At 47.1% G+C, this 24,216-nt stretch overlaps 1 protein-coding gene across 6 annotated transcripts in view; it reads left to right on the forward strand.

Moving 5' to 3' along the window:
• Positions 1–24,216, forward strand: part of CRTC1 (CREB regulated transcription coactivator 1) — a 193,820-nt gene that overhangs the window by 89,002 nt on the left and 80,602 nt on the right. For 4 of the 6 annotated variants that reach the window (XM_085638788.1, XM_085638787.1, XM_085638792.1 and 1 more), the window contains exons 3-4: positions 17,707–17,844; positions 21,862–21,923. In XM_085638788.1, the coding sequence (XP_085494914.1) occupies positions 17,707–17,844; positions 21,862–21,923 (200 nt within the window). Of the gene's footprint in view, positions 1–17,706; positions 17,845–21,861; positions 21,934–24,216 lie in introns of all 6 variants that reach the window. The other 2 variants (XM_085638789.1, XM_085638791.1) reach the window with 1 other exon arrangement.

The raw sequence follows: 24,216 nt of genomic DNA on the forward strand, positions 1-24,216 counted from the left end.
ATGAGCAGACAAGCTTATCCCAAAGGCAATGTGTAAAGTATTTGTACCAACACACACAGTAGCCCAGAGAAAACACCACAAAATTACACCACATCAGTATAGAAAAATAAAATATCTTTATCTAAACTCAACAAGACCAAAACGACAAATCAACATTACACAGGTAAAAATATGACTTTCAAAAAGGTTTCAAGAACTTGTACCATAAAAAACTATGGATGCGTGACTTTTACACAAAGTACCTGTAGTTGTGTAAAAATTCACAAGGCCAAACAGCCACAGATTCGGAAACCAAGACCTGCGTCAACTCCTGAGACCTAGGGGAGGCGATGCGACAGTCCCGTTGTATGCAGAGAAAGGTTTGCATAGAATCTGGTCTGTATGGAGAGTGATGCGTCGATTCTTCGTGACAGTTCCGGTCCGCAGGTGATGCGTCGGGGTAACTTGCCGCACAGGTGTGATGCGTGGAATATACCGTATCTGTGCGTCAAGTTTTCCCTACACATCACCTGCGGACCGCAATCGTCTTGTAGTCAACGCATCAATTCCACCTACAGACCGGGCACGACACATCACTTCTTATTTTATTTATTTATTTATTGGCTTTGTTTTGCACATAGTGGATTACAGCAGACATAGGATACAATCCGCTTGATAACGACAGTTCAAATACATTTACCTGCAGAACAACCTTAGTATTTCAATTGTGATTGAGCATTCCAGTATCATATTAACACAATAATTGCAGCAACAAACATTGGTACACAGCAGCGATATACAACACGTCATGCCTAAGAAAGGAAAGGCTTGGGTAATTGAGTGGAAATAAACATGAGAGATCGGCAGGGAACAAACGCCGCAGATATGTAGCCATGTCAAAAGGCATTAGGCAAGTCACAACGCTCCAGAGATAAAGTGAGGGATCATATTTCACGTCCATTATCCGCCGGGTGTTCAAGGAGATATGATTGGAGCGGTCCCCAGATAGCTCGGGGACTTGAAGAGGTCAGGAGGAGTTCAGTATATGTATTTGTTTGCTCTTGCCAAAGTATCAAGTCCTCAATCCATTCCTTGAATTTGGGTGCCCGTCCACGACCCCACCTGCAGGCTACCCTCCGTCGGGCCAGCAATAGGCTAAAGGAGAAAAATTTACGATATGCCACTGGCATTTGTTCGTTATACCCAAGTAATGCCAAGAGAGGGGACAGCGGCATTGTTGTGTAAATCATCAGACCAAGTGCTGCAAACACCTGCTGCCAGTAGGTATTGACCAAGGAACATTCCGGGGCCAAATGTAGGAAATCGGCCCCTTCTGCCCGGCACCTGTCACACCTATTTGTGTCCCGCAGCCCAAATTTGTGTAGTTTAACTGTGGTGTAGTAGGTGCGGTGCAGAAATTTATAATGTATGAGGCGCAACCGACTGCTAGAAGAAGCCAGTTCCGTCTGCTTACAGCAGAACACCCACTGTCGATCTGTGAGTTCCAGCCCGAGTTCTGCCTACCATTTATCCCGAGCTGCACATGGGGGATATTCAGTGTCAGTGTAGAGGTTATGATAGAGAGTAGAAACTAGGTGTGAGGCGGTGGCGGACTGTTGGGGGTTCTTGAGGGAATGTCGGAGTGCGGTCTTTAATCCCTTGGCGCAATCGAACATAAAGAAAGGTCTCCATGACAGAGGGGGGTGAGCCGAAACATAGTTGTTGGAGTGTGCGAAATGTGCCATTCAAGTAGTAGTCGCCCCAGCATTGTATATGACGCTGAAGTTTAACTCTTTAAAAAACGCCTTCTTGCAGTAGGGACAGTTTCGGATGGTAAATGAGTTGAAGCAACGGGGAGTATAGCATGGGAGTGTGTAGACGGTTCGCAATGCGAGTCCATGCCTTAATTGTGTAGTTAACAGGAGACGGGTGAGTGGCCCGGGGTGCTAGTGTTGCTAGAAGGACCCCGTCCAGCGGGATTGAATCTGCCAGCCAATGTTCAGTTGCAACATGGGGCGTGTATTTGGGAGGGCGGAACCAGTATTGGGTATAATGTGCCTAGACACACAAATAATATAATTCGAAATTGGGGACATCAAAGCCACCTTGGGAGTACGGTCTTGCGAGCGTGTCCCATTGAATACGTGGTGGTTTGCCACCCCATACCAGTTAGAGCAGTTTTGTCCGGAGTAAGGAGAAAAAGTGTCGGCCTGGGTCATATGGGATATTTAAAAACCGGTATAGGAATTTCGGAAGGATTACCATTTTAATAAGGGAGATACGGCCCGCCATATTGAGGGGAAGTGCGTTCCACCTAATTATACAGCCCATTACTTGGTCAAGCGTTCGCCCGTAGTTGAGCCTCATCAGTTCCTCGTGGTCTGCAGTAACATGCACACCCAGATATTTGACTTCAGTAGAGCACCATTCTATGGGGTAATCCGTATCAAACGGTGTCACTGAGGAAGTTAGTGGAAAAATCTGAGATTTGGTCCAGTTTATGTGGATACCGGAAATCCCACCAAACTTGACGAATTCTCGCAGGAGTGGGTTAAGGTCCTGCTGGGGGTCTTTTACATACAAGGTGACATCGTCTGCATATAAAGATATGAGAATCGGGCGAAGGAAGCATCGAAGACCTTTTTCGTGATGGCGTTGACGGATCTTGGCAGCTAAGGGTTCTATAGCAAGGGCAAATAGGAGGGGGGGATAACGGGCATCCTTGCCGGGTGCTGCGGGAAAGAGACAAAGAGGGGGAGATATGCCCATTAATCAGAACTTTCGCCTTCGGGGAGGTCTAGAGGAGGCGAATATACGCTAAGAACCCAGTGGGCATTCCCATGCACTGAAGAATAGTAAAGAGATAATCCCACTTAACCAAATCAAATGCCTTCGTGGCATCTAGGAAAACCGCGACAACGGGTAATTGTGGATCAACATTTTGGATGGAAAAAAGCATCCGGAGATTGAGACTTCGCCCTCCCAGGTATGAATCCGACCTTGTCAGGCAAAACCAATTTTTCCATCAGGAGACTGAGGCGGTTAGCCAACAGTTTAGCAAGTATTTTTGCGTCGGTATTGATAAGGGAAAGGGGGTGGTAGGAGTCGCAACGATTTGCCGGGCTTCAGGAGCGAGGTGATGAGTGCCTCCCTCATTGTCTCTGGGAGAATTTGAGTCTCCTGGGCTTCGAGATAGACCACTTTTAACACAGGGAGTAATTGGTCAACGTATGTTTTGTAAAAATCGACGGGTAACCCGTCTGACCCTGGAGCTTTCCCCAACTTTATTTTCATAATAGTTTCACGGAGTTCATCGTCCTCGAATGGGGCTACTAGGAACTCCCGTTGGTTATCTCCCAGCCAGCCCAGAGCAATATCTTCAAGATAATGAGAAAGGTCTGGAGGAGTAGTCCTACGAGAACTGTAGAGATCAGCATAAAACTCGGTCAACGTGCACAGGATCTCGAGAGAGAGTCCCTGTGGCGCACCCCAGCTCCATCCACAACTTCTATTACGTAATTAGAGAAACGGGGAAGTCGAATTTCAGTCGCCAGAGCCCTACCGGGTCTTGACCCATCCCCATACCGCCAAGCTATGAAGTATTTGCCCCGGAATTTGGCTTCACGATCGGCCGTAGTTGTGTAGTCATTGAGCTTTTCCCGAAGTAACGCTCGTTGAGCTCCCGATGTCTCGTTCCAACGACCATTTTTGAGTTGTTTCAACTCCCCCTCCAGACGTCGCAAGTTACGACGGATATCTCGAAGGACTCAAACTTTTTGACATGCAGGTGCCACGCATCGTAACTTTGAATGACTCCTAGACCGTGCCTACATATGTAACCGAGCAGTGGTGTAGCTGGGGGGGGGCGGTGGGGGCGGTCCGCCCCAGGAGGCACTATTTTGGGGGCGGACAAAGGCATTCAGATAAGGCTCGGCTTGCTTTCGTGGACGTTCATGGACGGGCAGAGAACGAATCGGACTCTGGCAATGTCCTCTTCTTTTTTGTGCTGGCAGCTGTACCCCCCTCTCTTCCTATTATTCCCTCTCTTTCTGTCTTGCTCCTCACTTACTGAAAATGTGACTTGAAGAAACGGTTCACAACCTCTCTTTCCTTCTTTCATTTAGTTGCTTCCCTTTGAAATGGATCCAAAAGAGAAAAACACTCTTACGAGAAATGCCCTTTTTCTGACATTTTTCTATTCCAAAGTGCAGCGGGATGGAGAGAAATAGAAGGTTTTAAATATGAAAAATAAATACATAACTAAATAAAGCAAGACAGAGTGGTTGCAAAGTGGCCAGATTGATTTTATTTACATCCAGATACATCAGCATCACTTTACAGAGTTTGCCAGTGAAGCGCTACTTTTGTTTTCTCGTCTTTCTTTGAACAGCATTGTTGTCCCCAGGTGGGAAAGTGTACCATTCCTGAAAGTACTGCAATACCTGGTTGATGGGTGGATTGGAAAACAAAATGTGTACCATGGCTCTGTGTTTATGGATGTGGTCTTTTTAAACCATACTGCTTACGTTTTGTAAGGATATAAGCAATGGACATTGAAACGGTTCCCTTCAGGGCCCTCTAGTCATGTCCTCAACTTTTCAGGTAAAACCATTCGCTGATTTCTGAATAGTGAGTGAGAGATCGTTCAGGTAACCATGTTACTGCTTACATTTCACATGCTTTACTTATTCTTGCATTCCCTATGAGTGGTTGCTTTTACTTTTTTTTTTTTAGGCAGCATATTACTCTTATCAAGTGTATAATTTGAATTGAGCCACATCCAAGTGTTTATAGCGGGCACAATTAGGTTATAGCTGAAGGCAGTGCGAGTTTCTCTAAGTGGGGCAGTATGGTGTTCAGTGGGGAGAGGATGTGGCACTATGGCCAGAGCTGTCGAATTTGGAACTGGCAAACCGGGTTCAGCCTTCATGACCAGTCGACCAGACCACTCTACTGAGGGAGCACATTCCCATGCTAGACCCTAGAAGGCCCCACTAGACCTTAGAAGGCTTGATGTCTTAGCACAAGCAGGTGTATCCTAGTGGTGTCAATTGTGGATTAACCTTGAAGGCCTGTCCACCACAATCCATACTGAAGTTAATCTCCAGTCTTGCGGGTAGGCCTACGAAGCCGCACACCCTAGAGCAACAGTGATCCAGTCGCTGTGACTCTGTCACTGAGGTCACATGAACCTTGAGCAGGTTAGGGCGATAAGAACGGTGTGACCGCACTGGGTACCTATTTCGGGTGGGTGCGTAGTGTTTGCAAGTATATTATGGTTTTAAAAAAACTTGCTGCCTCCTTCCTGGCCTCCAGCAATTTTCAGAAACAATAAAAATGTCATGATAACTTCAGTGATTAATGTTCTTCCTAGAGAGAGATCCGAGTTTTGTCTAGTGGAAGGGTTGGCTCCTGGAAAGGTAGCACAGAGGGTTAATGTGCCTGCTGCAAAGAACATGTACCATGCAGATCACAACGTGCACTGCTTTAATGTGGGGGACCATGATGAATGGTCATTTAATGACAGCTGTAGATGATGGATCCCTGAACAGTGTCATGTATGTGCATGTTTGCATTGTGCTGAGGGGATTACCAGGTAATTATTCAAGCAGCTCTCTGATGGATGTCACATGCGGTTTTTAAGAGTCCCCAGATAGATCATGCAGTCTGTGTGTTCTCTTTTGTACTGCCAGTCACTGCCGGTCACCGGTGTATTCAACTGTGTAGCCTTGGACCGTGTCATGTATGTGCATGTAACTTGCATGATCGAGGTAAGTATTAGCGACGATACTTCGTGTCTCTCGGACCTCTTTCAAGTGCTCGCCGTCCTTTTTCCCCATCAACCACCCTCCCCAGGGGCAGCAATCTGAGGGATAGCCCCGGGCGCCACAAGCTCTAGCTACGCCTCTGTAACCGAGCCTCTGTTGCGATTAAAAAAAATATGAAATCTCCTCTCCAAGCTCTGCCTGAAAAGCAGCATCTAGCAGTGCCTCAGGCACCACCTCCAGCAACGTGGGGTCGCAAGTAGATTGGGGGGGCAACCGTTGTATAGACCGGTGCATGGTCGGAAAAGGTCCTAGCCATATGTTCAGCTGAGAGGATCCAGGGGCCAACCCTTCGGGTGCATACCCAATAGTCAAGGCGCGACCATGACGCGTGTGCCGTAGTGTAATAGGTGCCTTCCCTCCCAAGCAGTTGAACATGACGCCGGCATCAATGAGACCGTGAACGAGAAGCAGCCAGGATAGCGTGTGTGGGTTTTCGTGTAGTGATGTGGAAGGGGATTGGACCTATCAGCTGAAGGACATAAAGTAGTGTTGAAATCACCCCCTCACAATACGTGAGTGGACCCCACCTTGAGAATGCGTCCCCAGAGGGAAGTGAAAAAATCTGGATCGTCTGTATTCGGTCCATAGCAGCAGACCAGCGTTACGGCCTGTGTACCCAGTGTGCCCCAGAGCATGCAGCTTCTCCCCGAGGGATCGCTGTAAGCACCACCGAAATGAAGGGTGTGTTTTTCTTAATTAAAATCAATGTGCCCTACGAATATGTGGAGTAGGAGGAAAACGCTCGATCAGAAGCCCACTTGCATCCATAGCGCTGAGAGCGACGAGGGTTAGTGTGTGTTTCTTGACGCATTACAACCTGTATAGGATGCCTATCAAGGTATGCAAGTATGTCTACGTTTACGTGGGTTGCCAAGGCCCCTGACGTTCCATGTAAGAAATTTTAATCTCAACTGATCAGACTGTAGAAGCATTACAAAGTACAAGGTGCTGCAGGAGTGATGTCTCAATGTCTGGTAGTTTTGTAGGTCGTATAGTTTGAGTTGGCATGTCTATCTGCTGATGTGACAAATATTCAATAAAATGATGCAACAAGGGGGCGTGGCCAAGATGGCAGCTGAGTAGGACGTGTCTACTCGCCGCTCCGTCCTGCAATCCGGGTCCGGCCTGCATAGCTTTGCCCCAAGTGACCATGGTTCTAATTTTGGACCCCCCTGGGGTCTAGAGTTCGCCCCGGCACTTCTGACCTGTTTTGGGCACGGCGGAGCCCCGGCACAGCAGACCTCGGAGCCTGACCATGTTGCGGCGATCGCGGCTGCTGCCTGCCTGGCGGGATGCTGCGAGCGCCGGAGTCGAGGAATACAGCGGAGATTGGGCCCAAAGACGGCGAGGGGTGAAGAGCAGCACTCACATCTGTGGGAGGCTGCACGGCTCTTCCGATCGAGCCCGGCTGAGCGGCAAATGGCGGCGGCCTGACTCGCTGTGCCCCGATCTGCACGGACTGGAGGTGAGCCCCATTGCGAGTGCCCCAATGATCAGTGCGGCTGCCTGCGGCGCCCCCCCCTCAAGCCCAGACATCACCGCTGGGAGATCGCGGGGTCCTGAGCGGCCGTAATTAGTGATATCTGGAGCTGGTACCGAGACCTCTGTGATAGGTGATGAACTTGGCCCGGAGCGAGCGGGGCCTGGTTGGTCACAGAAGGCGACGGAAGACGGTCTCACTGCAGCACATAGTCCCAGAGGGAGTGGACCGGGGGAACCCTGCGGCTACTGTGCGGTAAAAGAGCACTCAGGAGAGACGGCGGCGCGTTAGATAGAGAGCCTCCTCCCCACAGCACTGCGGCCACTGCAGACCTCGCAGTTCCAGACGATGAAGAAAGACCTCACAGCTGAAACCCGAGAGATGCACAAGTATATAGACTCCGTGGGGGAGCGAGTGGACGACCTGGAGACAGCTGCCAGAGATGAAGAGGTATCCCAGCTCCAACAAGAGGTCCTTCAACTACGAGACCAGCACCTAGATCTTCAATCACATGCAGAGGATCTAGAGAATCGTTCCTGCCGCAATAACATAAGGATTCGGGCAGTACCTCAGGGGGCGGAAGATCAGGACATTGAGGCCTTTGTTATGGACTTGTTCCGTAATATTCTGGGAGGTACCCTAGACCAGAAGATTCGACTCGACCGGATGCACCGAGTGGGACTTGGATCACCAACGGCTCCCACGCCAGATATCCTGACGTGTGTCCACGATTTCAAGCTCCAAAGAACGCATTCTCCATGTGTCACGGGCCAACCATCCCATTGAATTCCGCTCTTGCTGGCCTCTTCCCTTCCAGGACTTGCCAGCTTCCACACTACAGAAGCGACGTGACTTCTGTTCCGTCACGGCATTTCTCCTCTCCAAAGATGTCTCTTACTCCTGGGGGCACCCATTTTGTCTTCTCTTTAAATGGGAAGACAGACTCCGCCAGATACGCTCTATGGGCGAGGCGACCTATTTTCTTCGGCTTCCGGAGGTGGATCATGCCAGGCCAGAGAAACCTACCACCTCCGGTCATCTAGCTGACAACAACCGATGGCACCGAGTTGGAGCCTCGCCGCTGGGCTCTCGCCCAGATCCAGATGTCATCGCCAAAGAACGCTCTGCAGTCCTTCAGTCCTTGTCGGACGACTCCAACATCGCAGAATGATTTACGTCCTTGGAGGTGCCAATTCTTGCTTTCCTAAGGGGTTATGCCGGCTGTCATAGGCCGGGTCCGGGGCATGAGGGGGTGGCGGGAGTTCCTGCTATCCATCCCACGCCTCACCACGGGCAGAATGCCTGGGACATTTGTGGACTACACATTTAAATGCTTTTTTCCTCTTATGTTTTTTGCTTGGGGTCTTTGGGTTTTCTCCTCCTCCTCCGAATTCTACTAAGAGTTTATTTACTATTTCATCATGCTCCCTACCTTAATGGGACCAGAGATGTTAGTTATAGCGCACCTGAGACCCTAATCTTATGTCTTCTGAGGTTCACATTGTGTCCCTGAATGTGAAAGGGCTGCATAACCCCACAAAATGGCGAGCCCTCCTGCTCTACCTTGAACGATCGGACGCACACATTTGCCTACTTCAGGAGACACATTTGCTTTCTACTGATTTTTACCGGTTGAGGTCCAGGGCATTTCCCCACAAGATGTTTTCCTCCGCCACTTCCAAAACCGCTGGAGTTGCTATCTTGGTATCTTCTAGGTTTTCCAGACACATTGGCAGTAAACAGGCTGAAATTAAAGGTAGGCTCTTAGCGTACACCTTCACCTTAGACACGCACACATTCTCGATAGCCTCGGTATATGTTCCCAATAGTGGGCAAGAGGGCTTTATTAAAACTGTAATTCAGGAGCTTACAGGCCTACCGGACAAAACAATATTGCTTGCGCGGGGAGGGGGGGTGGTGGACTTTAACATGGTGTTAGATGGAGACATGGACCGATCTGGGCAAAGATGGGGTCAATCAGGGACCCTTTCCAACACGGGGAAGTGTTTCCTGGCGGAGGCCGGACTTACGGACATATGGAGGCTTCGACATCCCAACTCCAGGGCATACAAATTTTACTCACATCCCCACAAAACATACACCAGAATTGACTATATCTTTACTTCCAACCCCCTGACGCAACAGGTACGTGAGGTAGAGATTCTTCCCTACTCCCTGTCTGACCCTGCCTCCGCTGCGCACCACTCATCACTTCTGGCGTCTCCGTGAGACCATGCTCCAAAGACCCTCAGAAGTGCAACAGATTCAGAAGAGCATAATCGACTATTTGGCTACAAATGACACACCTAACATCTCCATGACGACCCTGTGGGAGGCAATGAAGGCGGTGGTCCGTGGAGATTTCATAGGCATAGCGTCGGCCGACAACAGGGATAGATGGGATAAACGGGACCGCCTGATGAGCGAGGTCACCGAGCTGGAGCACATCCACCAGAGGACCAGAGCACCCAGAGTTTGGAAGCTCATAAAGGCGGCCCACGCGCAGCTAGCGGGGTTGGATGTCGATCGGCCTGAATACGCAGCTCTTCTCCTCAAGCATGCCTGTTATGTGGAGGGAGATAGATGCGGGCGCCTTCTTGCAAACCGCCTCCGAGCGCAAAGACAGGCCCACAGAGCCGCTGAGGTACGAGACCCCCCGGGGGGTGAGGGGGTGGGGGGGAGTGTGGAGAAGACACGGAGATTGTGGAAGCCTTTATGCACGTCTATGAAACATTATTACGCGGCCCAAGTCCTGCCTGAGACTGACCCGGCCCCTTACCTCCGCGATGTAGCTACAGCCAAGTTGCTTCCGACTCAGGCAGCTCACCTAGAGGCCCACATTCGGTTGGAGGATGTCATTTCGGCGATTTCCCACCTGAAACTTAACAAATCGCCTGGCCCCGACGGGTTCACTTCCGGTTTTTATAAAAAGTTTTGTGGGATGCTGGTTTCGCTTTTAGTGCGCGTTTTTGATTCGATCGAGTCGTCACCATCCTCTTCATTCCCTCTTTCTATGTTAGAGGCCTTAATAACGGTAATCCCTAAGCTGGGTAAAGATAAGCGCCTCTGCGGTTCCTACCGTCCCATATCTCTTCTTAATGTGGACCTAAAGATTTTCACTGGAATCCTGACCGCTAGACTCTCTCGCCATCTCCCTGGTTTGACAGACCCGGACCAATCAGGCTTTGTTCCCGGGTGTCAGTGCTCCGACCATACCAAACAACTTTTCCACTTGGTGGACCGATCGGAGCGCTTCCCGGCGGAGCGCATGATTCTCAGGGTTGACGCCGAAAAGGCGTTTGATCGGGTCCACAGGCCGTACCTCCGAGCGACGCTGGTCCATTTCAGCCTCCCAGAACCCTCCGGCTACGGTGCAAGTGAATGGTATGGCGTCGGCAGCCTTCTCTATTTGTAGGGGGACCAGACAGGGGTGCCCGCTGTCGCCACTCCTTTTCGCTCTTCATATGGAGCCTCTGGCATTAAAGGAGCGTGCTTGCGAGGTTCGGAGCAAAAGCTTTACTTGTACGCCGATGACGTGGTGGCGACGTTGGAACACCCTCGGGAATCTCTGCCGGCATTTTTAGACGAACTGGCCCGGTTTGCGCTTGCCTTGGGCTTCCAGATCAACGTGCATAAATCACAAGCTCTTAATTTATCATTAGAGCCCGAAACACTAGATCTCCTACAGCGCACCTTTCAGATTCAGTGGGTCCACGACTCTTACCTACCTAGGCCTCCAGGTGGCCCAACTATCCCTGCTACCAGGCAGTCGAACTGCACGGCACTTTTGAAACAGGTTTGGGATTCCCTCCGAAAGTGGAGGCCCCATTCCCTCTCATGGCTGGGCCGGATTGCAGCGGTGAAGATTGTGCCGTTGCCCCAGATTCTTCATCTATTCCACACCGTCCTACTGATGCCACCGTCTGGGGGTCATACGGGCTCTACAGAGGGATATAGAGTGCTTTATCTGGCAAGACCAGAGGGCTCGGCTGCATCGCGACTTTGCATATAGAGATCCAGTAGATGGGGGACTCGGTGTTTCCGACCTCTTGCCGTACTGGCAGGCGGCTCAGATGAGAGCGCTAGTGGAGTGGTCGCGCCCTGAATCTGAGAGGTTGTTTATGGACAGGTTCCTCACTGCACATCCCTTGTGGGGAGTCCCCTAACTCTCACGCACGGGACACCCTCGCAACCTGTACCTCTCGGAAGTAACTCGACCCATACTGCTAGCTTGGGATAAGACTGCCACTACCAGGGGGCTCACGATGTTCCCATCTCCTATCACACCCATTGTACTGAACCCAGACTTCTCTACCAGCCTAGACTTCGGGGAATTTCATCATTGGACGACTGAAGCGTGCCGCTCAATAGGACATCTCTTTGACCTTTCGGGGCCGCGCCGTTTCGCGGAGTTCCGTACTGATCATGGACTTCCCGAAACGGAGCGTTACTGATACCTACAGATCAGGCATTGGGTACTGCACAGAGAGGTGAGGGAGGGTGCGGAGAGGTTGCTCACGCCGTTTGAGAGATGGTTACTGACACAACACAACAACACATGACTGACATCAGATTTGTATACGTTCACTCGAAGCACCCCGGTTACTGGGAAGTCCCTTGGCCATCTGCGTTGGGAGGGGTAGTTGGGCAGGGAACTCACATCGAAGGAATGGAAGGATATTTATTACCGGGCCCGACGTAAAGCACGCAATGTAGCATCTATTGAAACGGCCACTAAGTTGGCCACCTATTGGTATTTAACCCCAGTGAGGCTTCACAGGGGTAACCCTTCACGTAGCCCACTGTGCTGGCGAGCCTGCAGTCGCCGGGCACCCTTAGCCACCTACTATGGGACTGCCCCACCCTGGGTACATATTGGCAACAAATCCTGGACGAGGTTGACTCTCACTTTGATACCCAGATTCCTAGATTTCCGGTGTACATCCTCCTATGCACTGGCCTTGGGCACGGCAGTCCAAAATGTTTTGACGCACTGAGGTACCAAGACAGTCCCTACACGCCTAGGCTGGCTTCACAAACTATGGTCCATCTTAGGGATGGAGAAGATCTCTCTTTCCTTGACCAATCCTGGGGCTTCCTTTCACGATTTGTGGGCACCATTCCTCGCACTATTGACATCCGAATTTACGGAGCTCACCTGTCCCAAATATCTTAGACTCCTGCGACTAGCGGATCCTTCCTCATTGCTAGCCCCCACTACATCTGTCACTTGGCCTGCTCTGGGAGGTTGACCTTTGGAATGAAGTGCTTTTCTCTACTTTATTGGGGTGGTTTTCTTTCGAGGAGGAGGAGAGGGGGTGGGGGGCGGGTATTTGTTTCCCTTTCTTTTCTTCGTTTATGCCCGACACGTGACCGCGATATGCCGGGTTGCAACCCGATGATTGTTGAGCACACTGGCTCGTTCATTTTTTCCCTATGTAAAATCAATAAAAGAAATGTAAACAAAAAAAATGTAACAATCCCAAACAACCCCCCCCCCCCCCGCGGCAACACCCCAATCGTGCTGACCTTGTAGTGAAACCCCAGTGACAAAGCCACCCCCACCCACAACAGCACCCCAATCGTACTGGTACATGAATGCCCACCCCTACCCCAAATGTATCTTGACTTTACAGGCCCAAAGAGAGTCCAACAAGAAAGTACGAAATGTGGGGGATCTCCCATCTAGGGGGCGCCTGTGGGCCACGAAACCCTCCCGTCTCCCAACCAAAACTGCCCAGCAGTTACCCAGTTATATGAGGAGGGGAGAACGATAGAGTGAGGGTGCTTGGCATAGTCCAGAATAAACCTACCAGGAAGAAGCAAAAGACCTACTAGAAAGGCAGGGATGCCTGTAGCTCACAGGATACAGTCATCTGTCAATAACTACTCATAGGACTGTGAAAAATATCAGGCAACATGTGTTGATCCAGCCAGCGAGAACAGAAAGAGAGTGGAACATCTGAGAATATGCAGAACAAAGTGTCCGAAAGGGAAGGAAATTGGAGCCAGTGTCAAATCTCAATGCATGGATGTCTAACTCTCGAATCAGCTCCCTGGAGGGGATGGTGATCTGGAATCGTGGTCATTGGAATCTCGACATGGTGATCTGCGCTTGAGTGTCCTTAAAGTCCTCAACTTGTTGCGGATTGGTGCAGATGATGGTTTTACCTTGACGGGTAACCCGCAAGCGTGCCGGGTACATAAGGGCATAATCAATTTGGGCTTTGCGCAAACTTTGATTAACTTGCAGGAATTTACGGCGTGCCTCCTGAACTGCAACAGTGAAGTCTGGGTATATGGTGAACTCATTTCCTTCGAAGTGCAGCGAATTTTTGCTCTCAAGCTTTTTTCAGTGTGGTGTCGCGGTCTCTGTAATTAAGGAGTCTGGCCACAATGGGACGTGGAGGGCTGCCTAGAGGGGACCGGGGACCCAAGGAGTGATATGCACGCTCCGCAATAAGCTGCGATGAGAAGGATTCCGCGCCGAAGGTGTCTGACAAAAGGCGCTAGATGAAGTCTTCCATACGGTTCGTGTTCGTGCTTTCAAGTATCCCCACCACACAGATATTATTGCTGCTGCTACGAGCCTCGAGGTCCTCATTTTTGGCCGCGATAACTTTCAGGATCTTATCCATTTGTGTCATTTGGAGCTGCATCTGAGAGGTTGCATATTCAGTATCGGAAATACGCCGCTCTGCCTCTTTAAGTTGCTCATCATGCTTGTTCACATTCTGCAGGAGTAAGTCAAGGTGGCTATTCATGGTATGCATCTTGCCAGAGAGATCAGTGAGGCTATGTTGCATTGCTAATAGCAGTGTTTTTACCTCATCCTCCGGGGCCGGTGGTGGCTCCTGCGATTGTTCATGGCCTTGTTGGCTATTATCATCCAGATTTGACCGTGTAGCTACCTTTTTGGAGTCAAAAACCGGATTGGATTGGCGGCCCTCTGGCTTCCCCATTGTTAGCCAACAAGTGCAATCTAGCGAGTGTGTAGGGGAGCTGAACGGTGGGTGGCGCGCCCAGGGAGCCACCGGAAGGATCGGTATGTGGGTTCGAATCTCCGGATGCAATGCAGACAGCACAGTAGGAGCAAAGTCAAAGCGAGAAATGAGTCGGGCGGTCCACGGCAGCAACCTCCAATATGGCCAAAGAAGAAACACCGTAGTTCCACTGGGGGAGTGGCGGGTAATGGAGGTTCAGGGCAGGAGGTCCCTCGAAGTGCAGCAGTGAGCAACTATGGGAACACCGCAGCTGTTTGTCAGGTAAGTAACACTGGTGGATCCCAACTACCGGGCAGCAGGAAAGAGAGAGCGCTCTACACCGGCGGCGCTATGCTTGTAGAATCAGGCTGCGAAAAACTCCATGCGGGCAAGTAAGTCACACCCAAGCGGAGCTGATGTCCCTCAATTCGTGCAATGCGTACTCGCGGCACTAGGTTAACACGACAAGTGGGGGCACAGAGTAGGAGCAAGTGCTACTGTCCAGATCGCCGGGGATAAGGTCTCCAAGGTCGCACTCTAGCTGCACTCAGAGGGGAGGTGGTAGGCAGGTGAATGCAGCGAACACGGGCAGAGGTCGTCACAAAGCAGCAATATAAAAACGATGAGTAGTTCAATACACAGCTGAGGTGCGCTTCGAGAGTTTAGTGCAGGCGGGCTCAACAATGGCGGCCCTTCAGCTGTGGTGTGGGTATACGGCAGAAGTCACGGGAGGCCCAACGCCAACCTCAGCAAAGAATGGCGTCTGCAGTGCCCAGTTATATAGTAGTCATCGGGGGTCATGGCGATGGGAGGCCCTCAGAAGCTTGAGGATTGTGGAGGCCGGAGCGTGATTGGGGCTCCTGAGTATCGCTGGAGCGTGACCGGCGGGAAATCTAGGCCAGGAGAGGGTAGCGGCGCTCGCTCAGAGCGATTAGCCTAGCACCGGGCAGCAAGCACTTCACTGTATGCCCCAGGAGCCTCCGATGCGTCCCTCCGCCGCAGTCCGTGCCAGGCAACTGCAGTAGGGTGTGCCGGCAGGCAGAGCACCGGCGGGCGGGAGAAGCCAGCAGACCGCCGCCACAGGAGAGGCCCGCTGCCACGTGGAATCCCCAAGGCTCGCATAGCAGCGGGAGCCCTGCAGGCCTCTAGGAGCGTCGCCGTGCCCACCCCTCTATGTACAGAGGTCGATCTGGAGCCGCTCACCTGGGTCGCAGAGCCACAAAAATCATCTCTGTGTTGCAGGAGATGTCAAGGAGCCTTCGGCAGATAGTCCAGGCAGGATTCATGCGGTAGGACAAGGATTTTCTGACGGATGTTGCTGCCAAACTGCCAGAGCCTCACAGGCGTGCGGCCATCTTGGTCGTGTGCCATCTAGCGCACCACGACGCATCACTTCTGCGTGCAGCAGAACTGTTGCATCGCCTCCCCATGGTCTTAGGAACTGATGCATCTCTTTGTGTTCTCAACGCTTCTCATCCCTGCGGCTGTTTGGCCTTGTGAATTGTGTCGCAACTACAGGTACTTTGAGAGAAATCACACATCCATAATTTTCTGTGTACCAAGTTGTTTGAACCCCTTTTAAATTCATATTCTTAATATTTGTATGTTGGATGTTTGTCGTTTTGGTCTTGTTGAGTTTAGATAAAGACACTTTATTTTTCTAAACGGGTGTGGTGTCCATTCGTGGTGTTATCACTGTATTGCTGTGTGTGTAGAGTACAAATACTTTGCACATTGCCTTTGGGATAAGTCTATCTGCTCGTCCCAAGCTACCCAGGGGGTGAGCGGAGGTTATCTAAAGTGTGTATCCCCTTACCCTGGCTAGAAGCGAGGGTCCCTATTTGAACAAAGGTACCTCCCTCTGCCAACTAGAGACCCCCATTTCTAACAACGTCCTTTCTGGCTGCTAAATGAACCTCCAAATGGCTCCCGCAGCACCCTTGCCTGATACTGCCTGTGTTGTTTTTCACCGGCTATCAGCATTCTGATGTTTTGTTACGCAGATGGTCAGCTGACAGTAAGTAGCAGGTGAAAAACAGCAGCACTGCCAGTATCGGTCAGGAGTGCTTTAAGGGGTATTTATTTTTGGGGATAATTAGTAATTTTAAGCCTATTGAGCAATTTATGGGTAAGAAAGGTAATAAAGAACTATGCTCATGGTTCAGGTTTTGGCCAAGCTTATGCAAACTTCTCCTTTTTAAACTTTTGTTGAAATAGCAAACCTTCAACAATTTAAGCTGTAGTTCTGCTTTGGTGTTTTCTAATGTTTAAATGTATTCCACCATTGTTCTGAAGTGAATTATACAGTCCACCAGGTTTCCTTTAAAGTGCTTTAGAAACTTGATTCAACTTCAAACACGTTTTAATCATTAAAATATTCATTGTTTCCTAGATGCCTATGCTAAAATCGTTCAATACAATGAACTCCATCTCTAGGAAGGAGTTTAAAACAATATGTATGAGCCACCTGGAGTCAGTTAGATTTGCTTTGGAAATAAATAAACCAACAGTAGTACAGCATCAATTGATTTTAACAACATATGATATACAACCATACCTTTTATGTAGTTTAAGTGGATATGTTTTAACTCGTTTTAGATTTGGGATTTTCCACCGACTAATTAGTTATCCAGAAATTAATAATTGGTCCAGAGATTTATGTTGTTGTCCTTGCGGTGATTTGTCACCACAATCGACAATACCTGCGGTTCTTTTCTGTAAATTTTACAGAAGTGAGAGATCAAGGTGGATTTTGCCTCTTTTAAGGTTGGGGGGGATGGAGGCAATGCCGACCAGCTTTTTTGTATCTGCAACTTTTAGAGAGTGATTGCTGTATTGGGGTTGTGGTTCGTTTTTTAAAAAGCATACTCAGAGTGAGGAAAAGTGTCAACGCTCAACCTCCTTAGGAAGCTGAAATTAATTAAAAATGTGAGGGAGTGTTTTGTCTGTACTATATAACTTACATTACGACCACTTCTCTTCTTCTTTTACATGGATGAACTTATAGAATATATGGAATCTTTGTATGCTTAAATGTTTATCTGTTTATGTCTGCTTTTGTGATTTTATTTGCCTGAAATCGAATAAAGCATATTCTGATTCTGATTCTGGTTCATAAGTAATTTACCCTTGTTTGTTTTTCCAATTTATTCTGAATCCACTCACTGTTATGCTCCTGCTCTGACTATTAACTGGTCTAGCCATTGATTGTCCTTTACTTAGTTACACACAGTCTTAAGACACAGGCAAAATTGTATTAGTTGACTAGTTGCGATTTCTTGTATGCATATTTACTCAATACCGCCCCATCAAGTATGTTCCATTGGCCATAAATACAGCTACTATGGCTGTGATGGTCAGTTATGTTGGCATTTCTGTATGGTTTGACATATGCTGAGATATGTTTAGTCCTGCTTATATGTTTTGTCTGCTCTAGACTCCTTTCCAATCATCCGGACTGGATACGAGTCGAACTACCCGGCATCATGGACTGGTGGACCGAGTGTATCGAGATCGAAACCGCCTTGGCTCACCCCACAGACGCCCACTGTCAGTGGATAAGCATGGACGACAGATATCCTTTTTTCGTTTTTGTAAAGGAGTGCTATTATGAAAATCTTACAAATTACCATTTACATAAGACTAACTTCAGATATATAATTGGTCCTGTGTGAATAGATTATATTAGAATGGGATGCTGTGCTACATCTGAAAAATGTTAATTATTTTCTATCACACAGGTGCACCAGCTCTAAACTTTTTATAGCAGCTGACAGTATTAAAAAAACTGCTCTTTTTAGGTATGTAGTTTGTTGACAGTGCAGCTGTCTTCCATTTGTTTTGCTAACAAAATACATTTTGGTCTTTGAATTTGCCTTTTTTAGCCTTTGGCTTGAGCCTGTCAATCCTGTACTGGCTCAGCCCTATGGAGTATTTCTCTCTTCCATAATGCTGTTGGCTGTTTATTTTTAAGTGTATCCTTCTGCCCGCTCAGTCTTGTGTACTTTACTCTAATGTGCCAGCACTGCATGCTTTAGCACAGTAAACCCAGAGCTGTTGGCTTTGGCAATGCTTGTTTGCTTGAAGCTTTGGTCCTCATTTTAAACGTGACCACCTTCTTCATTTTTATGTGCCCAGCTCCAGCTGATATATATGTTTTCTTTCAGATTAATAATTAAAGGCAAGCAAATGTGTTTTTCTGTTCTTTGCAGGTAAAATTATTAGTATTCTATTAGAACAGTGGTTCCCAACTTGTGTTCTGGGGGGCCTTTGGGGGTCCGCACAGCCTCCTCATGGGATCCACGAATACTTAGAAAATTAATTGATATAAACAGATCAATAAAGTTTTTAAAGATATTGAAGCTAAATGTACAATTGAAAAGCTTAAAACGTACTGTAAATGTATAGGAATTTGATATTTGGAGGCTAAAAATTAAACTTGTATCCTCAGATCAATTTGTGGGAGCAGTGCAGGTGCCTCAAACAAAATGGACACTGAGTGACATCAATTGAATTTCTATAGAAATTATTATTACTTTTTTATTTATGGGTTTGCAAATTAAATAAAATGTGATCATTTCGGTATTTGAGTGCTTTTTTTCTGTATTTATTTGTGTATTGTTTGCGGTTCAACTCATAGACAATGCTTGGGGCGTGGGCCCTGGCTTCCAGTAAGGACTCAGTGGGGGGGGGGGTGTCCCCAAATTCCAATAATTATTCAGTGGGGGTCCGCGGTTTCTTGTAGTAATTAAGTGGGAGTCCCCAGAAGTCAAAGAGGTTAAGAACCTTTGCATTAGAACACTATGAGCAAAGAATGGCCCTTCCATGGCTCTTTGACTGGTAATAGTACTTCAGCATCATGTTTATTTCTTTTCTTTACAGTTTCAGTTCTGAGACACTTGTATTACATGATTCGTGTCTGGGCAGGAGAGGGATCACAAAAGTGTAAACTATTTTAGCTAGGCTAACTATGCCTATAAGTAAGAGCTTAGTTCAGATTCTGGTATATTCATGCCTAAAAACATTGCCTTTGTTAAAGCGCCCGTGTAATATCCGACTTGCGAATCCTGTCCTATTCCTGATCTCACTCCTGACAGTTTTATTGAGGACTACTTGCTCTGCTTATTTGGTGCATTTATTAAATGCTGTTGCAATGTTTACTCAAGTTACTAAAGTAGACTACTGTAAAGTCAACGTACATGAAGTTGTTTGCCAACCTCCCTTTTGAGAATTGAGTTAGTATACTCAGAAAATATTCTATTTATAGAAAATGTTCTGAAAAGGTTATGCCAGCTAAGCACCTCCTGTCCTTTTAATGCTATATGCTCCTGACAATTGCTTTTTAACCACTTGTTTTTAATTTGCTTTAGAAATAATGTGATTTTGATTTTTTTTACATTTGTTTTTTTAATCAACTGATAATTTAAAACTAACTTGTATGTATTTGTTTCATTCTTGTCAGACAATTTTTTCCGATCCCAAAATTCATTTTTGGCCAGAACATCTTTGGGAAGCTAAGAAGCGAGAGTTCATGCTTTGTTACAGTCTTTATTGGACTTTCTGGTGTGGAGGTCATTTAATTGTCAACGATTTATTGCTCTGTGCATGTGGGATGAGGTCGAGTTCACATGGCTACTTATTTTTCTTGAGAAAGAGGTGCGGTTCCACTGTTTGAAATCCATAATCCTGTAGTTAACCTGATAGGCATGAAACCCAGAGATATTAAGTTTAGGATTAATTGTAGAAATGGACTTCAAATTCCTAGTGTTGTTGTGTTTTTAGGTCTGTTTAACTTCTCTATAGACCGCTTCTAGCAGTCTGTTGATCGACCTCTTGTGGAGCATACCAAAACTCCCAGCAAGCTTTGTGCGAGCCCCATTGCTTCTCAATGGTTGGCTTTAGCGTCACTCTTATTTGTTTTGTGACTTTTCCTGCTCTTCCTGTGTTTGTTCCTGCCCTGAAATATAGCTTCTTTGCCATCCTTTTGATCGGATGACTTGTATACTTCCACTACTCTCATTCAGGGAACTGCTTTTTAACTTTTCATTCATTATTCCATGAGAGTACATATGATTTCTTGATCATTCTCTCCTGATAACCCCGCCCCTCAAGTTCCCACCCCCTGCTCTCTGTGTTGCTTCCCACCTCTCCCAGCTTATCTTTGAGAGTACAGCACCAGGTATGTTTTTGCCAGGGTATGACTAATGAGCATACTTTAAAGGTGTTTATTTTTGTCTCCTGTATTCCACATATTGCATAAAAGCACAGACCTTGACACACAAAGGTTTTTATGGTGCAAAATATTCTAATTTAAAATATGTTTGTATAATTTTAATAAGAATGTTAAACTTCAATTCTTTCCCCTATACGTTTGTATGGGAACATCTCTGCCACGATGGCAGAAAGCTCCACATATTTGTGAAAAGTTTGCAGTTGTAAATTCAGTCTTAGAAGTCTTCACCCCAGATCAGGGGGGAGGGGTGGAGACATGTTACTGTACACTTGGGACTAAATTTGCACTCTGGAATGGTGAATAGCTTAAAAGTATAGATTTGCACCTAGGTGCAGGAGTAGATTTGCTTATGAGTAAATTTACACTTGTAAATTTACATTTATGTATAGGTTTCCAAGAATCTATTGTGCAGTCTTGTGTTCCCATATTTTGTTTCTGTGAAGGCTATTTTTGATTGCCTCAGTTGCAACTGAGGCACTCGTTATTATATTTTTCATACAGCATAAAAAGCCTTTCTTCAAATTATACTTCTTACTTTCCTTAGATCTGTCTTTGATATTTCTGCTCATTGCCGCCATCATACTGATAACTCTTGGCATTATGGGGAGCATTGTTGTAATTTTTCCATATTTATTGGCCTGTGGCATAAGGTACATCTATTCTCTTTGTTCCTGTCCTCTAAAGAAGTTACTAGATTTGGTTTTGCATATGCTTCTTTTTCCTGATATTGAAGAAGTGTTGTTCCCACTTCGCCCGCAGATGTCAGAGTGCCGCTCAATACAACATTGTGTCCCATTTTGTGAGAGCATATGAGAATGGGACTCCAGTCAGCAGAGACTAGTTGCATAGAAGAAAGAAAGTGGAAATGAATGCTCTTGATTTTTAAACAACCTGTAATGAAAATGTGATGCTGCAGCATGTTGGGGAACTGGGATTTATTTGAGAAACAAAGCACCACCTACTAAAACTAGCAAAAGTTGAAGGGCGACAACTTTTTAAATTAACTATTTAGATTGGTGAATAACTGGAGGTGATGATTGGTGGGATAACTGGAGGTGAAAGCAATCCATAGGGTTTTCGAGAGGCTACATAAGAGTAGCAATCGGAGTCCTGGTCTGTCCCTACACAATGTCCCTTGATGCGAATGTCTGACCATTTTGTAATTTAGAAATGTATGCATGGCCCAAATAATTAATTAACTGTTAATCATGATTATGAGAAGCAATATGATGTAGGATGTTCTTTTTAAAGATACATTTGATGTCCTTCAAAATTAGTTCATTGGTAAAAATAATTTGCGTCAGTTTGAGCGTCAGGATCTTCCAGGCTTCAGTCATTTTCCTTAAATCAACATATCACGTCGATAGCTGCCCCTATGGTACTGTTTACCTGTCTCCTCCGCCGGATACCAGCTGGAGAAGGTGAGTACAGGTAGCTTATTTTTTTCTTTTTATGTGAATTTGAGATACCTTTATGCATAACATTTTCATAACCAGTTGTGAAATGAGTTTTGCTTGTTGTGAGTTTGTGCTTTCTTTAGAGCGCTATTTATTGGCAAACACTTGTCAGGTGGTTCTTTCGCAGTAGTATTGTCCTTTCTTATGTTCTTTTTGTGTAGTTTACCCAACTAAGCCTGCCTTTAGAGATCATCTTGATGGAATCTTCCTGGTTACCGACATCGATGTTGAGCGCTCTATATTTTACATCTGATCAGGATGATTTTACAAACTTATTAACATAAGCAACTCTTGCACTCTGACTATTTAATATTTTAGTTTCATTCATGGGGATGTGTGCAGTACACCTAAATGTTGATGTGCAGTTTGTAGGTGCCCAGACTTTAATTTCCAGCGTGTTGTCATTTTGCAGTTGACTGGTTTATCAAAAGCCTTGCAGAGCTTCGGTCTGCTATGGCCAAGAAGTGAATTACACCCCCTTTGACCTATTTTAAAATACTCTTGGCCTTAGCACTTGATGAGTCACTTATGTTTCTTTAATGGTTGGCACCTCCGCTTGATCTAGAGACTTTACTTTGTTTTGCCCACCCTCACAGCCTTAAATTATGCACTGCCCTCTGAAAACAAGCTCACAGTCAAACCAGCTAATCACAAAATAGCTACTGAAATAACGCTGATTGGAAAAAGCGACTCCAGAATAGCACTTCCCCAAAATAGCTACTCCTCTGAGTATCCGAAAAAGTGTTGGATGAAATGCATGAATTAATCTCAGCTACTGGCAATGGCTCTTGGCCTCATCCCAGTCTGTTGCTATTCTGCACACCCATGCCACTTCAGTTTGAACTCAGCCATATGCAAATCAGTCTTGGCCCTGCTCCAAGAGGAGCAGTCCAGTGAGAACTGCCAGGCCAGGTCCTCCCTGAACTGGAACACAAGCAACCCAGGCCTGGCTGTGCCGTAGTTTGGACTCGACAGCCAGGTACAGCTTGGTTCCAGTGACAAAGTGTACACGGGACCCACGTTTGGTCATACTACCCGTCCTACTTAAGGAAGTATGAAGTATGCGGAAAAGTGATGGATGTAAAACTTTAATTACTCCCAACCATTGGTAGTTACTCTGGGCCATATCCCAGTCCATTGTTATTTTGCAAACCATGTAATGTCAGTTTGGACTGAGCCACATGCAAATCAGTCTTGACTTCTCACCAGTATGAACAGTCCAGCCAAAACTGGCGGAACACATGCAACCTAAGACCGATTTTACCTTTTTTGGGGGGCTCATCATGTGTAGCTTCGTTCCAGTGGCTCAGTGTGCACGGGACCCAATTCTGGGCATAGGCATCCCACTTAGAGCATTAGAGTAAAGTATACAAAAAAGTGATGGGATAGTTGTAATGTGGAAACTTTCAAGGGAAGAGTCCTGTAATCCTAGGTAGGCATAAAGTAAACAGCCCGCCTCACAGCTTTAGTTTGACAGATAATACCCACATTGAGGTGGATGTACTGCCTTGACTAGTAAGTGGATTTGTATGTGAATCTTTACATATTCAGTGTAGACGCTAGAAGGAAATTAATACCAGCACTCACAAGATTTATCCAGCCTCCCCTCCTGAGCCTCCAAGAGGTGGCTGGTCAAGGGAGAGAAGGCTTGGGGAGTGGTGGGTGTGACCAGCCAACAAGTCCTCTATCGCTAGATAGAATATCCTCCTCGTGGCTTTACCTTCATAAGTAACAGTGCCAACAAGCAGACCATACCGCCTTCACTGCTCAAGAGGAGGCTGGTGACCTATGAAGACCATCTACTTGGCATCAACACTTGGTGGTCCAGAGGGCTGAAAAACATCAGTGAAGTTGTATGATTGTTCCTCTGGTAAAGCCATGCTCTTGAATTATTTTATTCCCTCCCTTCCCCCCCACCCCCCATCTTTTCTGGTCAACTCCATTCCAAGTTCTCAATTACTCATCAAGAAACACTGTGGTGCATGACTCTGTAGGGAAACATTGTAATATTTCATGACGGTTCTCTAGAGTTTTTGCAGGGCATCCTCAACAAGTCAAAGCCTCTTAGGCTGTCTTGATAGCCCCATTGTGGCAGCCCAGCCATATTTTTTGTATCATGCCTTTCCAGACTGTGGGCCATGATCTTGCATGTAGCCCAGGAAGGGAATCCGAGCCTACCCCCTTCACACAATTGCTGTTTTTAATGCCTTAATTGTGAGCCAGAAGTAAAAAGCCCAAAACCCATGTATGAAGACAG

Source organism: Triturus cristatus, chromosome 12 (genome assembly GCF_964204655.1).
Source record: "Triturus cristatus chromosome 12, aTriCri1.1, whole genome shotgun sequence".
NCBI classification, from domain to species: Eukaryota; Metazoa; Chordata; class Amphibia; order Caudata; family Salamandridae; genus Triturus; species Triturus cristatus.